At 35.8% G+C, this 14,548-nt stretch overlaps 1 gene segment (V, D, J or C); it reads left to right on the top strand.

Annotated features, from left to right (window-relative positions):
* Positions 1-1,002: 1,002 nt before the first annotated feature.
* On the top strand, positions 1,003-5,722 carry LOC118242982. The segment is given in 3 exon segments: positions 1,003-1,349; positions 4,565-4,858; positions 5,652-5,722. Coding segments are annotated over 3 exon segments (516 nt in total).
* Positions 5,723-14,548: the final 8,826 nt, after the last annotated feature.

Genomic DNA, 14,548 nt, shown 5'->3' on the forward strand with positions numbered 1-14,548 from the left:
TGTGACTGCAGGACATGATATCATATCAGATAACAGATCCTTACAGGAGTAGTTTTTCTCAGTCATTACAGTTTCCACTGCAGAGAGCCTCACAAAAACACAAAGTAGAAAAACAGGAGGGTCTTTTTTCATCATGGAGAGAGCACACCTCATCATCTCCTTAGAATCAGTTACGTGAAGGTTAAAGAGAAAATTGCCATAAACAAAATCATATAATCCATTCAAGGAAAATTGTTAGAAGAACTGTAAAATGTGATCTGTTAAATTTCATTTACAGGTATATTTTGTGAAGACCAAATTGGACCCAAAGAAGAAGTCTTGAATATTGAGAGGAAGAGTCTGTAAAACTCAGGTACATTGATTTATTTTAGTATATTATTGTAACGATTCCAAAACATGGACCGGAACGAAGGAACAGACGAGGGGTGGCAAAAACTAATCTAAGGAACGAAACCAGGAAGTGCAGGTAAACAGAGGACAGGGAAACCATGATACCAACGAGGGACACCAGGATAGCAGAAACTCCTTACAATTATTAGCTTTTGTGAATTTACCTTATTTTGTCATTCTAAATTTAATAATGATGATATTGCACTTTTGAGTTAGGATGTGGGTTAACTGATATTCCTAACTGAGAACAAGTGGATTTCAAGAGAAACATTTTGTGATGAGCAGTATGAGGTGGTGTAAGGGTGGAGCTCTGTACCGCTTGGAAAAATACATGAATTTCATTCATCTTTGTCTTTCACTCACTTCACATGTCCATCATCATGCTGCTCTTTGCACTTTCTCTCCTACTGACACTTTTAGGTGAGTTTACCTATCATTTGATTTACATTTATGTGTATTTATATACAGATTTGTATCTTTTTTAACATAATACATGTACAGAAATCGAAAAATAATTCAACATAAATTTAAATTAATTTGTGTGACAATTTTGTTGAATATTGATTTAAAAGACTACAAAATATTTTTATTTTTATTTTACCCAGGGGAGATCTCAACACAGAAAATCGATGCACTAGAAACAGTAAAACGTGTCTCAGAGGGTGATCCTGTTACTCTCTCCTGCAAGTACAGTGTCAGTGGTAATAATTATGCTCTTCAGTGGTATCTCCAATATTCCAGATCTAGACCAGCGTTTATAGATTATATCCTCCCTAGTCAAACTGACAGAGACTCTGTTCTTCCTGGTATGTCTGTAAACCTTGATAAAAACCAAAGCCGTGTGGATCTGCTGATCTCCTTTGCTACAATATCAAACTCCGCACTGTACTACTGTGCCCTGGCGCCCACAGTAACAGGAAACCCAGCAATGCTGTACAAAAAAACCTCCCACCGTGAAGGTATGATTACATGCTCATAAATTAAAGCTCTGTAGTTGTTGGGTCATATAGTTGCTTAGAGAATTTCAAAGAGATGTCATAAATAACACAAAATCTAAATCATAAATTTAAAGCTTTGGTATTTGTTAGATAATTTTTCCTTACACTATTGCTGATTTCCTTGCAGATGTGATTTTATTGTAGTCACTCCATAGCTATGAATAATCAGCTATTTTGTGCTACTCTTTTCCCTGATTCTATTTACCTTTCTGTTCAGGAGAAAATATGTCTGTATGACATCATGTTCAGATATGTAGGTCTTACATTAATATAATCATGAAAATATTTGGCAGATCTAATAAATATTTTGATAAAATATTTTAAAATATTGTTTCCTATCAACTTGCTGATGACAGAAATCTACCAATAGAGGGCAGACTTTATGTAGATTTGCAGAGTTAGTGAAACTGAAGTGGGCAGTTAGAAAGAGAACCAGATTTGAAGGGTTTTAAACTTGCACAGTAAACTCCAGCAGTGTTTAAGTCATATAACATTGCAGTCCAGCCTTTGGCTGTTGCATTGCAAGTCAAACACCAAATTTACTAATTTTCTAAAATAATTCTAAACTGTCTGCTGCAGAATCAGTTTCTGTGTCATGCTACTTTCCTAAAGACACTATTGAAAGGAAGATATGCCAAACTGCACAGAAACTGCACAATACCATAAAGCTGATGATGAAATATTTTTAAACCTACTGAGTTTCCTCAATTATAACATGACAGTTTAAATTGTACCCTTCTGTATAATGCTGACACCTTTACCAATCACTGGTTATGTAAAACTTCTAGAAGATAATGAATGTAGATGACAACCTTTTAACTATGTTTATTATGTCCTGTGATTAACCCACCAATTCCAGTGTCTAAACACCATATGACTGCATGACCACCTTTACCAAATACACTACTCTGGGGTGAAGGTAAAGGTCCAGTCACTGACTGTTGCATTTATCATGGAGACTCCAGCGTGGGAGCCTCCACTCCAAGTCTTGCACTGCTGTCATGGCAACAATTGCAATCAATTACATGACACACTTTGACCTGCTCCAGGAGCAAGAGAGAGAGAGAGAGAGAGAGAGAGAGAGAGAGAGAGAGAGAGAGAAATAGAAAGAAAAACATCAAGGGCCAGTCATAGTAACTCTGGCCATATATCAATTACATGATACACTTTGACCTGCACTAGGAGCGGGAGAGAGAGAGAGAGAGAGCGAAAAACATCAAGGGCCAGTCATATAACATACATAAAAGGTTTTAGAATTTTTATATAACATATAATCCAATGCATATAAATCAGAACATACAGTGTCTTTACATACCCTGATAGTTAAACTGTCTCTGCATACAGACTGATCATCTTATATTTTGGTTAGTATGAGGGGCATATTCTTAATTCTGATCAAATGTTACTTGAGAGAAATATATTGTTAAATAATGTTACTACTCTCAGTTAAAACTCAACAATCTCAACAAAATCTTATTGAAAAACAGAAGTTATTAATCATTGTTATATTTTACATGAAAATATTCTCAACCATTTTGTTCAATTCAATACAGTGTTTGTGAATATTTAGGATTCAGTTTCAAGATATATTTCACTTTTATAGCTTAATTGTTAAATCCTCCATGGACGCTCTCCCATTTAAAGACCAAGCACGCTGCACTGAAGTACAATGAAGCACTAGACAAGAGGGTTTTATGGAAGCTGGTAGCAGGAATATTCAAGTCATACACAGTCATACACAGTATAACTCGCAGTGAAATGGTTGCCGCAGTAAAGACTTCATTTTGGAAACCTTTCCACCAGTCTTGTCATGATGCACCCTGTTGTCCTGGTGTCTTTGTTCAGGATTATTTGGACTCATCACAATATACTTATTCAGTGAAAGCACTAAATGTGTTTCACTTGTATAGTGAAAGCAATGAATCCAGTTCTTAATACATTCAAACACCACAAAATGAATGTAAAATAAAGCGTGTTTGTTGATTAAGAACTTAATTTCTACAACCTCAACACACATGTGCATGCAAACACACACAGACACGCACGCACACACACACACACACACACACACACTACAGGTGGAGTCTTTACATGTCTACTTAACAGAACACACACCCGACTTTTTTGATTTGAGGAAAAAACAATGATGTACTTTTGAGTTTTTTATATTTGAAACTGATGTTTGTTTCAACATAGTTTAGAATGTATTGTGAGTTTCAGATTTCTGTGTTTCTAGTACAAACTGCTGTTTTTTGCATTTGACAAGTAAGTAACACATTTTAACAAATATTTATAATTATCAGTATATGTAAATATTAGCAAAATATTTCTAATTGTTCTTGTGACAGACATGTATTCATTTCAGTTCAAAGAGTCGTGAACATGCTGAGATTAGTTCATTCAGTAGTAGGTGTATGATTTGCTGTACACAGTAGTGTTCGTGTATTCAGAAGATGAAGAAAATGTGTAGATAAAGTAAAAGAAAACTTTACAGGTATGTGACATGTAAGAAATGCACTAATGATGCACCATTGATAACTTGAAGAATGACTTTTATCATAGCTGTGAATTCTTTAAATAATATCTAGTGGTTTGCCATTTTTTAAATTATTAGATGCTGTCCCTGTGTCTTTGAACTAGTAAAAAGTAAAAATTATCCCTCACACACAATTCTTCTCTGTTAAATCAGCATTTGATTCAATGGTCAAGTGCAGGTGTAAAGCAGTTTATATGAATGTTTTGAATGCACAATGATGTAAGGTGAGGCTTAATCAGGCTAGTTGTAGTTATTTGTACCTGGGCATTTGATTAAAACAGAAAGTAGCCTATGCTCAATCTACACATCATACCCATTTTGGTGAATTTATGGTGAGGGATATTTGAAGATTCTGTATACTTCCTGGTTTAGTGTAAAATAACTCATGATGGACACGCCCAATATTTGTAAATCACACTCCAATGTTGATGCCAAGCACAAGTGTAATGCCATTAAAATGATCCTCATTAAAACAACAGCTTATACCCACTGCTGATTCAGTTTGAACAAATTCACAATGGAGACACAAATCCTCTTGGTTTACATTATGGTATCAGGTACTGCCTATTAATTTGAACAATTTGTTTGAGAACCACAGATTCAAAATTCAATTAAATATGTTTATTGCATTTTCTTACAGGTGTTTTTTGTGCTGATCAAATTGGACCAAACCAGGATCAGGATACTGAGGTTTTTCATGAAGAGGGACAATCAGTTACACTGGAATGTTCATATGATTCAACTAATCAATATATTGATCTTTACTGGTACAGACAGCATCCTAACAAAGCACCACAGTATTTATTGTATAAACCTGCTCGATCAAGTCTGAGTACTGGGCACATATCAGACCGACGTTTTTCATCAACTAACTCTGACACATCCACTCAGCTCACTATTAGTGGACTAACTCTGGCAGACACAGCTCTCTACTATTGTGCTCTTCACACCCAGTGATATAAAGTCTCTGAGAGGCTTTACAAAAACTGATACAATTCATGTTTGCTTTGAACTTGACGAGCATCTAAACCACAGTGGTGTTACTGAATGTATTAAACACCTGGGGAAAAAAAAAGGGTTCTGGTGGTTAAACAAGATAAAAAAATGTTCAAACAGACATGTTTTTATATGAGTCACTTCTTTGAAGAAATAAAATTCTGTCAGCAGAAGACAACAGTGGAAGCATAACATTGTTCACTAAGGAAAGAAATATTGTAAATAAAGTTAGACTATTAATACTGTTAAAACAGAATTAGTATATATTGTTAAATGGACAGCTTATAAGGGGGATCTATTGCTAGGAATGGACTATAGTATACAAATTGGTTATGTTAGAAATTCATTGGTAGAAATAATACAGCAGGAGAAGCATAGTACTGTTCATTTAAGGAAAAGCAGAAATATTCTAAATAAACCTAGACTATATGTAAGAGAGTGAATTTATTTTAGATTGCTAAACATACAGTCACCCAATACAAGGTGTAGGGTGAGTGTTAAACTTCATTAGAAACAACCACCCTACACCCACACTGGCCACTTGTAATTATATGTGATGCTGTGCTCAGTTTACAAGCCACTACTCTCAGTAGATGTAGCACTGACATGGTAGTGTTACTGTGTGTTGCACTGTTGAAAATGAGTGTAGTTCCTAACATGCAATCAATCACATCAATCAATCAAAATATATTTATGTAGTGTTTTTCACAACAGGAGTTTTCACAAATCAGCTTCACAAATATCTGTGTCCAAGACTGCAGTACACAAGCCAAAGGCTGCTGTGGCAGGAAAAACTCCTTAAGAGTGTGAGGAGGAAATCTGGAGAGGGATCAAGACTCAACAGGAAAGCCCATCCTTCTCTGGATGATACTGGACACACAAAAAAAGAACAAAATGAGCAAGAAGAAACCCAGAAAATCAACAGCAAAGTACATCAGAAAAACAAAAAGCAGAAAAGCAGAGGATATTGTTATTTGTGTGTCAGAAAGGATTATGGCAGTATTCTAAAACCACATAACATAAAAATTGTATTGCTAACATGTGAAACTGTCATGCAGCCCGTCAGAACCTCCATGAACTACATGCTCCAGAATCCTCCAGGGAGATGATCATCCCCAGAATATTAGTGCCTGCACCTGTTGCCCATTTATGTAGCCTATTTATACACTTCATACTCCTTTTCTCTTTGTTAAGTCTTGTCAAGTAGCTCCTAGTGCATATTGAGCATTATTTTCCTAACTTCTGTGTTTTGACAATTGCTTGTGTCTTCTTCTATCTTGGATATTCCTATTTGTCCATGTTGCATTATCCATGCCTGCTCCTCGGCCATGGATTGGATTTGTCCTTTTGGATTTGTTTGCCTGGACTGTGCTGATAATAAACTGGTTTGTTATCAACAATCTGCAAGCATCTGATCTGTCTTTCAGTGTGACAGAAACAAAACATGTCAGGGCTTGATAGAATCTCATTGTGATGAGCAGTATGAGGTGCTGTAAGGGTGGAGCTCTGAACCTCAGTAGAAAACTTCATGAATCCCATTCAGCTTTGGCTTTCACTCACTTCACATCTCCATCATCATGCTGCTCTTTGCATTTTCTCTCCTAGTCACAATTTTAGGTGAGTTTATCTTCATGTCAAAAGCCATTTCCCATAATTTATAACAAATCAAAAATTCATTTGGCAATCTTTTTATTCTTATACAAGTACAAATGTCTGTCTTTTTTTAGGCAAGATCTCAACACAGAAAATTTATCCACTTGAGACAGTAAAGCATGTGTCAGAGGGCGATTCTGTTAATCTCTCCTGTAATTACAGTGGGAGCATTGATGTTCTACAGTGGTATCGCCAGTATCCAACTTCTAGACCAGACTTTATAGTTTTAATCTACGAACATGACACTGAAAAAGAGTCTGATCTTCCTGGTGTTTCTGTAAGGGTTGATAAAGACCAAAGCCGTGTGGATCTGCTGATCTCCTCTGCTGCAGTATCAGACTCTGCACTGTACTACTGTGCCCTGCAGCCCACAGTGACAGGAAACCCAGCTACACTGTACAAAAACCTCCTACTACACAGATAAGTTTAAATAGGTATCCCATATTTAAATATGTATCTGAAAAGTGATGACTGAAATGTTTTATAGTCACTGTAATGTGTCATAATGTGATTTGTTCTAATAAAACATGTCAGTGTGATTTAGAGAAACATGAAAACCAAACAAAAGAAAAAAAGGGACTTTTTTTTTTAATTGGGACTTTAATGACATTTTTAAAATAATCTAAATAAAAAATTGTGAAAATATCAGAGTCAGTAACATTGTTGGTAGGGTGTTGAATTGGTAATGGTGTTAAAATGTTTTTAAAATTTTGACTCTTTTGTGTCACTATATTACACAAAACCATTTAACATTGCTTTCAGGACAATGTATTTTTATGATATCATGGGTAGACATGCACTATTCATTTTAACATAATGACAGTAGTCTGTTCCTCTGCAACACTCTGAAGCATCAACATAAAATATTATTCCTCTTCATCACACTGTGATGACAGCAGTCTCCCAGAGGAGGGCAGACTTTACACAGAATAATTTTCTACACTGTAACACACTGGCTAAAAACAGTAGTGTCAATAAGGTAGGACACTACTCAAAATCAAGAAACTTGAGAAAAATAATTTTTACACTTAGCTCAAACCAATGAAATCATTTCAATTTAAATAGATAATTTTAACCCTATATACAGTATATGTATCCACATTCAGTGTTATGGTGTCTAATTAATTTACAGTAGAGTAATATCAGAATCATTAATCTTTACCTGTTCAAGAGTTAAAGAGTATCCACACATCAGAGCCCCCACTACCAGTAGACCCAGAGTATCCACACATCATGTACAGGCACAAGGCAGAATTTATGTTCTGGGCTCAGACTCTCCACCTGCAGGGTTCATGGCCACCATGATTCCCTCCATGATTAGACACACAAGTTTGTCTGATAAAAGTAAAAACAATATACCATGCTCAAAAAGCATGCTTTTATTAAGAAACACCCTCCCGAAAAACTGCAAGTTGTTTTTATGGTTATAGTATATCATAGCACATAAACATAGCAGACATACAGTCCTCCTATTTCTTTTTCAGGAATATATTTCTCTTCTCAGTGCCTAAGCTGTAATATTACCTGTTATCAGAGCTACAAAGCTAATGTGCTGTTCTCAGACCTGTGGTTTAATTTATCATTCTTCTTCCTAGAATTCCACTAACAAACTCTGAGTGACTGCAAAGATGTTCCATTATGAAGCCTAATGGTTTAACATACATGTTTTATCAGTATTAACAGTCATGCAGGCTAGGATTAAGAATAACCTTCCCAGTGTATCAGTGCTGTGTATCTACATTTATTCTGTGACCTATAGTGACCAGAGTGGATAGAAACCAGGGGATCTGGACATCGTGCTGGTGAGGCAAAAAGGCTCCTCTGATAAAAGGAAAAATAATATACCATGATCAAAACATGTTTGTCTACTCAGACTCCCTCCAGACAAACTGCAAAAGCTGAGTTTGGCATGGTCATAGTGGGTCATAGTACATAAATACATACTAAATAAATGATAAACTAACAATCTCATGTAAGCCTACTTTAAATGAAAATGGCTACATATTGAGTGCAGAATTCATTCAAACACTATTGAATGGATGTAAAACACATCAGGTTTTTGGTTAATATGAATTTGAAGACTAACATTAAAAACAAAATTTAATTAAAAATAAAGCACAAATATAAAAATAGATAGGGTGCATAAACACAAATATGACTTTGTGAGTGTCACCCTTAAAATGGAATATTCATTATTGTTTCATGCTTTACAAGAATATAATCTTATACTAATGATTCAGTCAGATGTTTTGTTATCACTAGAGGTGTTTTGTCATGGTACGCCGCCCCCTGCAAAACTCTCCGTCTGTAGGTGTGTGTGTGTGTCTGTTGTCACGCCCTCTCGTGTCATTCACCTGATACTTGTTGTATGTAACTGTCATATGTATATAAGTCTCAGGTATTATTGTTGATTTGTCTGTGTTTGGAAGATAGCAGGTGTGCTAAGTGTTACCTGTTAAATAAACATCTGTTTCATTGTGCCTCCTCCCCGTATCCTTGTACATTTCCAAATGTGACATATTTGATACCGTTGCGTTGTATAGCCCCAACCTTAATATACCTACACACATCCACACACACACACACACACACATACGCACACACACATCTCCATAACAGTATACAATTTTCTCCTCGATTTCTTTCTTCTGGAGCCCAATAAATGTTTATTCCATTAACAACTAATTGGTACTAAACACTCTATTATACACAAATTAGCAAATTAAATGAGTAATAATATTTTAGAATTAAAGAGTCTATGAACAGACAAAACATCATGCTATTTGTCATTAAAACAGGTTTTGCATTAGTTTGATCTTTGGATAATGTGTCATTTACATAAATGTAGAAATGTCAGCTATGAAAATTGAATTTCTATCTCATTATTGTTTTAATGTTTGTCAGAACGCCCAGTGGAGCTGTTCTCCAGGACAGGAAGTTCCTGTTGTAGTTTTCATAACTGCACTCAGAGCAGAGAGACTCACAGTAGCACATATCAACATTAGAGCAATAACAGCTTAAACAGACTACTGATTCAGTTTGATCATGTTCACAATGGAAAGATTCTTCCTAATTACTTACATTATGGTATCAGGTACTGGCTATGAATTTGGTTGAACTTTTTATAGAGATCGACAGTTTCTAAAATATTTTAATTGGCTGTTTTTGTTTTTTTTCTCACATTGTTCTTACAGGTGTGTTTTGCGCTGATCAAATTGGTCCAAAACAGGATCAGGATACTGAGGTTTTTCGCAAAGAGGGACAACCTGTTACTCTGGAATGTTCATATGATTCAACTAATCAACATGTTGCTCTTTACTGGTACAGACAGTATCCTAAAAAAGCACCACAGTATTTACTGTATAAAGGTGCTCGATTAGCTAGTAATAATCAACGCACATCAGACCCACGTTTTTCATCAGTTACCTCTGAAAGATCCACTCAGCTCACTATTAGTGGACTAACTCTGGCAGACACAGCTCTCTACTATTGTGCTCTTCACACCCAGTGATATAAAGTCTCTGAGAGGCTTTACAAAAACTGATACAATTCATGTTTGCTTTGAACTTGACGAGCATCTAAACCACAGTGGTGTTACTGAATGTATTAACAGCTGGAAAAAAGGCTTCTTGTGGTTGGGGGGTTAAGATAAAAAGACCTTTGAACAGACACATTTTTGTATGACATACTTATTACTTTAAAAATGTCAAATCAAGTGAAGTCATTGACAGCAAAACACTGTTCACTTAAAAAAATAGAAAAACAAAATAATCTAAATAAACACACTGTATATTTAACATCATAAAAGAAATTGAACAGACCTTTTTCAAAGGGTCACATATTACTTTAAATAAGCAAAACACGATCAGTATTGACACAGAAGTTAAAGCAGTAACTTTAAAAGTAGTAAATTGTAAAGTCTATTTTGAAATAAATGATAGGGGTCCTGCACTACAACACACTGTCTGACTAGGGATTAATTTATGTGATGTCTCAAGGTGTTTAGCCATTCTGCTGCTTGGCCTTGTCAATGACATAAATGCTTTCAGATTTAATTTAATTAAAATGTGCTCAAGATCAACTTCCCAAAAAAGTGCCTGGACGATGCATGAATTCAAAAATAACCAAAAATGCAACAAATGTACCAAAATGCAACATCCCTCATATGTGTTTTGACTCTGCACTACCAGTCCAGTCCACGTCTATAGAGAGTCCTGACACTCTTAAGTCATTACGGCAGGCATACAATTGAAGTGAACTTTAGCTAGCTAGCAGCATCGTGAATGCATTTTGTTGTTGTTTTGCTTGGAATTAACTCTTGAAATGAACTCAATTGCAATTGTTTTCCCACATTTGGAATCAAAACTGAAGAGCACTATAATGCTCTAGAACAGCCTTCAAGACACTGCAAGTCACTGCAATAACTTCAGTCACATTGCAAGGTCAGGGTTCATATTAATAGGTAGAGTTAAGAAAAACAGTCAGTCTCTGTGGTTAATGCCATTTCAAAGAGTTCAAATAGACTTTCTCTTGTGCATGTAATAATCAAACATGAACTAATTTGAAAAGCATTTCATACTAAACTTCCGTTGTGCAGCTTCCAAATAGAAACATACTAAAGCTCTTCCTTTTGGTCTACAGACATATAGAGGGAATGAAAAGGATTTTCTGAGCTGTCATTTATGATGTTAAAGGAGGGGTTTAGCATTGTACAGCCCAACTGAAGCAGGAATCCGTCTGACACATGCTCTCTCACAAGCTCCTGGAACTGCATTTATCTACCAATATGCATGCACCTGAGAACATGCTGGAGTTTATATTGATATTATTGTCATCAATTGAAGGTAAGTTGTAACCTGGTCATTAGTAAAACACATAAATTGAGCACATTTGAACAATTTAAATACTTTTGTAACATTTTGTAAGACTTTTGTGTAAAGCACAGGGTTAGACATACATCACTAATTTATAATATTATTTTCTCTGGCAGGTTACCATGGCTCAGATGAAATCACCCCATACGGTGCTGTAGTGACTGCCAATGTGGGTGACAATGTTATACTGTCTTGTAATTACAGCAGTTATGTGAGCAGTCTTCACTGGTATCGGCAGTATTTGAGGTTACCTCCTCAGTTCCTTATATTGGAATATTCAGGGTCCATATCAGAGGCAAACCCTCCAGTTCCAGGAATATCTGTCACACACAGAAAAGAATCTACCAGTGTGCACCTGAACATCTCTTCCACTGCAGTATCAGACTCTGCACTGTACTACTGTGCCATGCAGCCCACAGTGACAGGAAGCTTAAGTTTGTTGTACAAAAAGCAATCCATTTTGTATAAGAATTTTTTTCAAATTAGCTACCATTCTTAAACTTGCAAAGATGTTGCAGAAACATTGGTTTTCTTTTTTGAATTAACATTATGCATTACAAATGTTTATGTTGCCTATATATTTTATGTTGCAAATAAACAAATTGTACATCAGTAGCACATAAATTATGCACAATGCGCACAATGTACTCCTCGCACATCTGAATGAGTAACGTTAGTAACAGTAAGATAAATATTACCCATTTTACAAGGTGAATCCAGCTAATGTCACAAATCTCAGAAAACTCAAATAACAGATGTCATAATACAGTACACCAACAGCGGTGATATTTCAACAACTATAAACAGGTCTGTCAATGCTGTTCCAATGTCAGCAATGAGATACTGTAAGGCAATACTCTGTTAGTATTGCACATTTTCATATTAGAGAGCATTAAATGTGCTTTACACAGGAAAGAAAAAAAACTAAAGAAGATAACGACATAAAAATAAGACCAGAACACTGGATTAAAATAAAATTAATTCAAACTGTATTAAAACAACAATCTGCAATGCTACACTAAAGGACAGCAGACAAGGTTTAATCTAAATTTAATCTGGAAAAATATCTACATTTGGGGAACATTGTGTTGTGTGTAGCATGAAAACTAAATACTGCTTCAATGCATTTCATTTAGCACTAGAGAATAAAGCCAAAGGCATATGAAAGCAGGGCTGGCTGGGCAGGTATGCACATGTAACAAGGCTGGTGTTGTGCACAGAATTAATTTTGAGGCGTACAAAAGATCTTCTTAAACCAAAGACCAACATCATTGGTCTTTGGCCTCATCATTACTCCTGTCACACGTAGCCACGTGCATCACTCAAAAGTTTTAATCACAATTATAATCCAGCGATCTAGAGAGAATAGGAGCTCTGATGCAGGAGGTCCTACAGTGTTTTAAACATAATTGAATTGTTCTCTCCTAAAAACGCTTTTAATTGCTGTAATATATGTAAGTACAATATATTTGGTCACCTTTCCTGTGGGGAATGAGGTGCAGTCACATCATACTGTACCTATAAGAGCCCTCAGGCAAGATTCCTCATGTGACATTTGCCTACCTATGTATCATGGTTGAAATTGTAAGTCCCTCCGATTAAGAGTGTCTGCCAAATGGAAAATGATATGATGTCAGTTATTAATTATGTCAAAGATACACATGGTGGTACAGAGACAACATTATTGAAAATTATCAAATTATCTTTTATATTATCCTCTGATCAAGGTTACGTTTCTTTGATGCTTCTGGTTGATCTGACTGCAGCATTTGATACTATAGCTCACACTCTTCTACAAAACAGGTTTGAAACCTTTTTTGGGTTCAGAGGAAAAGCCTTTTCTTAGTTCAGCTCCTAAGTAATTGCTGAGAACAGTCAGTTTGTAATTGTAAATGGTTTGTCTAGACAAAAGGAGGTTTTTCACACTTTTGTCATTTGAACCTGATATCATAACGCAGAATATGCAGTCACAAAGTAATTACAGAAATCAGAGCAGGAGTGCTCTCAGTATGGAGTCATTATTACCAAAGCATCTATGAATTTTTTTTTACTCTTTATCTATAAATTTCTTAGCATGTGAATGTGCTTTGCTCATCATCTAATCATATATTTATAAACATACTTGATTTGCTAAAATGAAAGTAAAGAGCCCTTACACACACACACACACACACACACACACACACACACACACACACACACACACTGCTGCAGGGAAGAACCGTATCTGCAAGCTCCTGTGCACAGATCAGCTAAGAATTGATGAACTGATGAAATGATGAACTCTGGGCAGTCGGTGTTTTCATGATTTGTTTACATGTACTAAATAACACTAAATAATAAAGTTATGAGTTCTCTCCCTGAGTAGATTACAATTTTCATGAGGGGAAAAAAGGACAATTCAGTGCATTCCAAAAAAACTGGAATATTATAAATCCAGAGTTTCCTCCCTTTCTATTTCTAGTAGTTTACACCTGTAGGAGGAGACTGGTGTACTTGGGTGAAAAGCACCATCCCCATCTCTCATTATGTCTACACTATCAACACCATGACGTACATTGCTCTGCTCTCTGGCTCTGTTTATCACAAGTATGTGTAGCTAAATTGGTCTCTCAAAAATATTTTGCTGTGTTTTATGCATGCATCTGTAGGTGATGGACTTTGCAAAGATGTATTTGAATATGCCAGAAATAAATTAGATTTAGTGGAAATTCTTTTTCACTGATTTGTGATTAATACATTTTTAAATGCAATAATTTTTTTAATGTCTTTATAGCTGGTTTGTCTCAGTCAGTGACGCCACTGAACAACAGAATAAGAGTTCATGCACTTGAATTTGAACCAGTTATTCTCTCCTACAAGTATGATGGCAATGTACAAAATCTTCAGTGGTAAATCTTCAGAATTCTGGATCCAGACCAGAATACTTGTTGATGATCTTTCCCTCAGAGAACAGTACTGTAATACATGGATCCCCCCGATTACCACATCCGGATGCTGAAGTGAAGATAAAACACAAAATAGTGCATCTGCTGGTCTCCCCTGCTGCAGTATCGGACTCTGCACTGTACTACTGTGCCCTGCAGCCTGCAGTGACAGGA

Source organism: Electrophorus electricus, chromosome 18 (genome assembly GCF_013358815.1).
Source record: "Electrophorus electricus isolate fEleEle1 chromosome 18, fEleEle1.pri, whole genome shotgun sequence".
In the NCBI taxonomy this organism is placed as follows: domain Eukaryota; kingdom Metazoa; phylum Chordata; class Actinopteri; order Gymnotiformes; family Gymnotidae; genus Electrophorus; species Electrophorus electricus.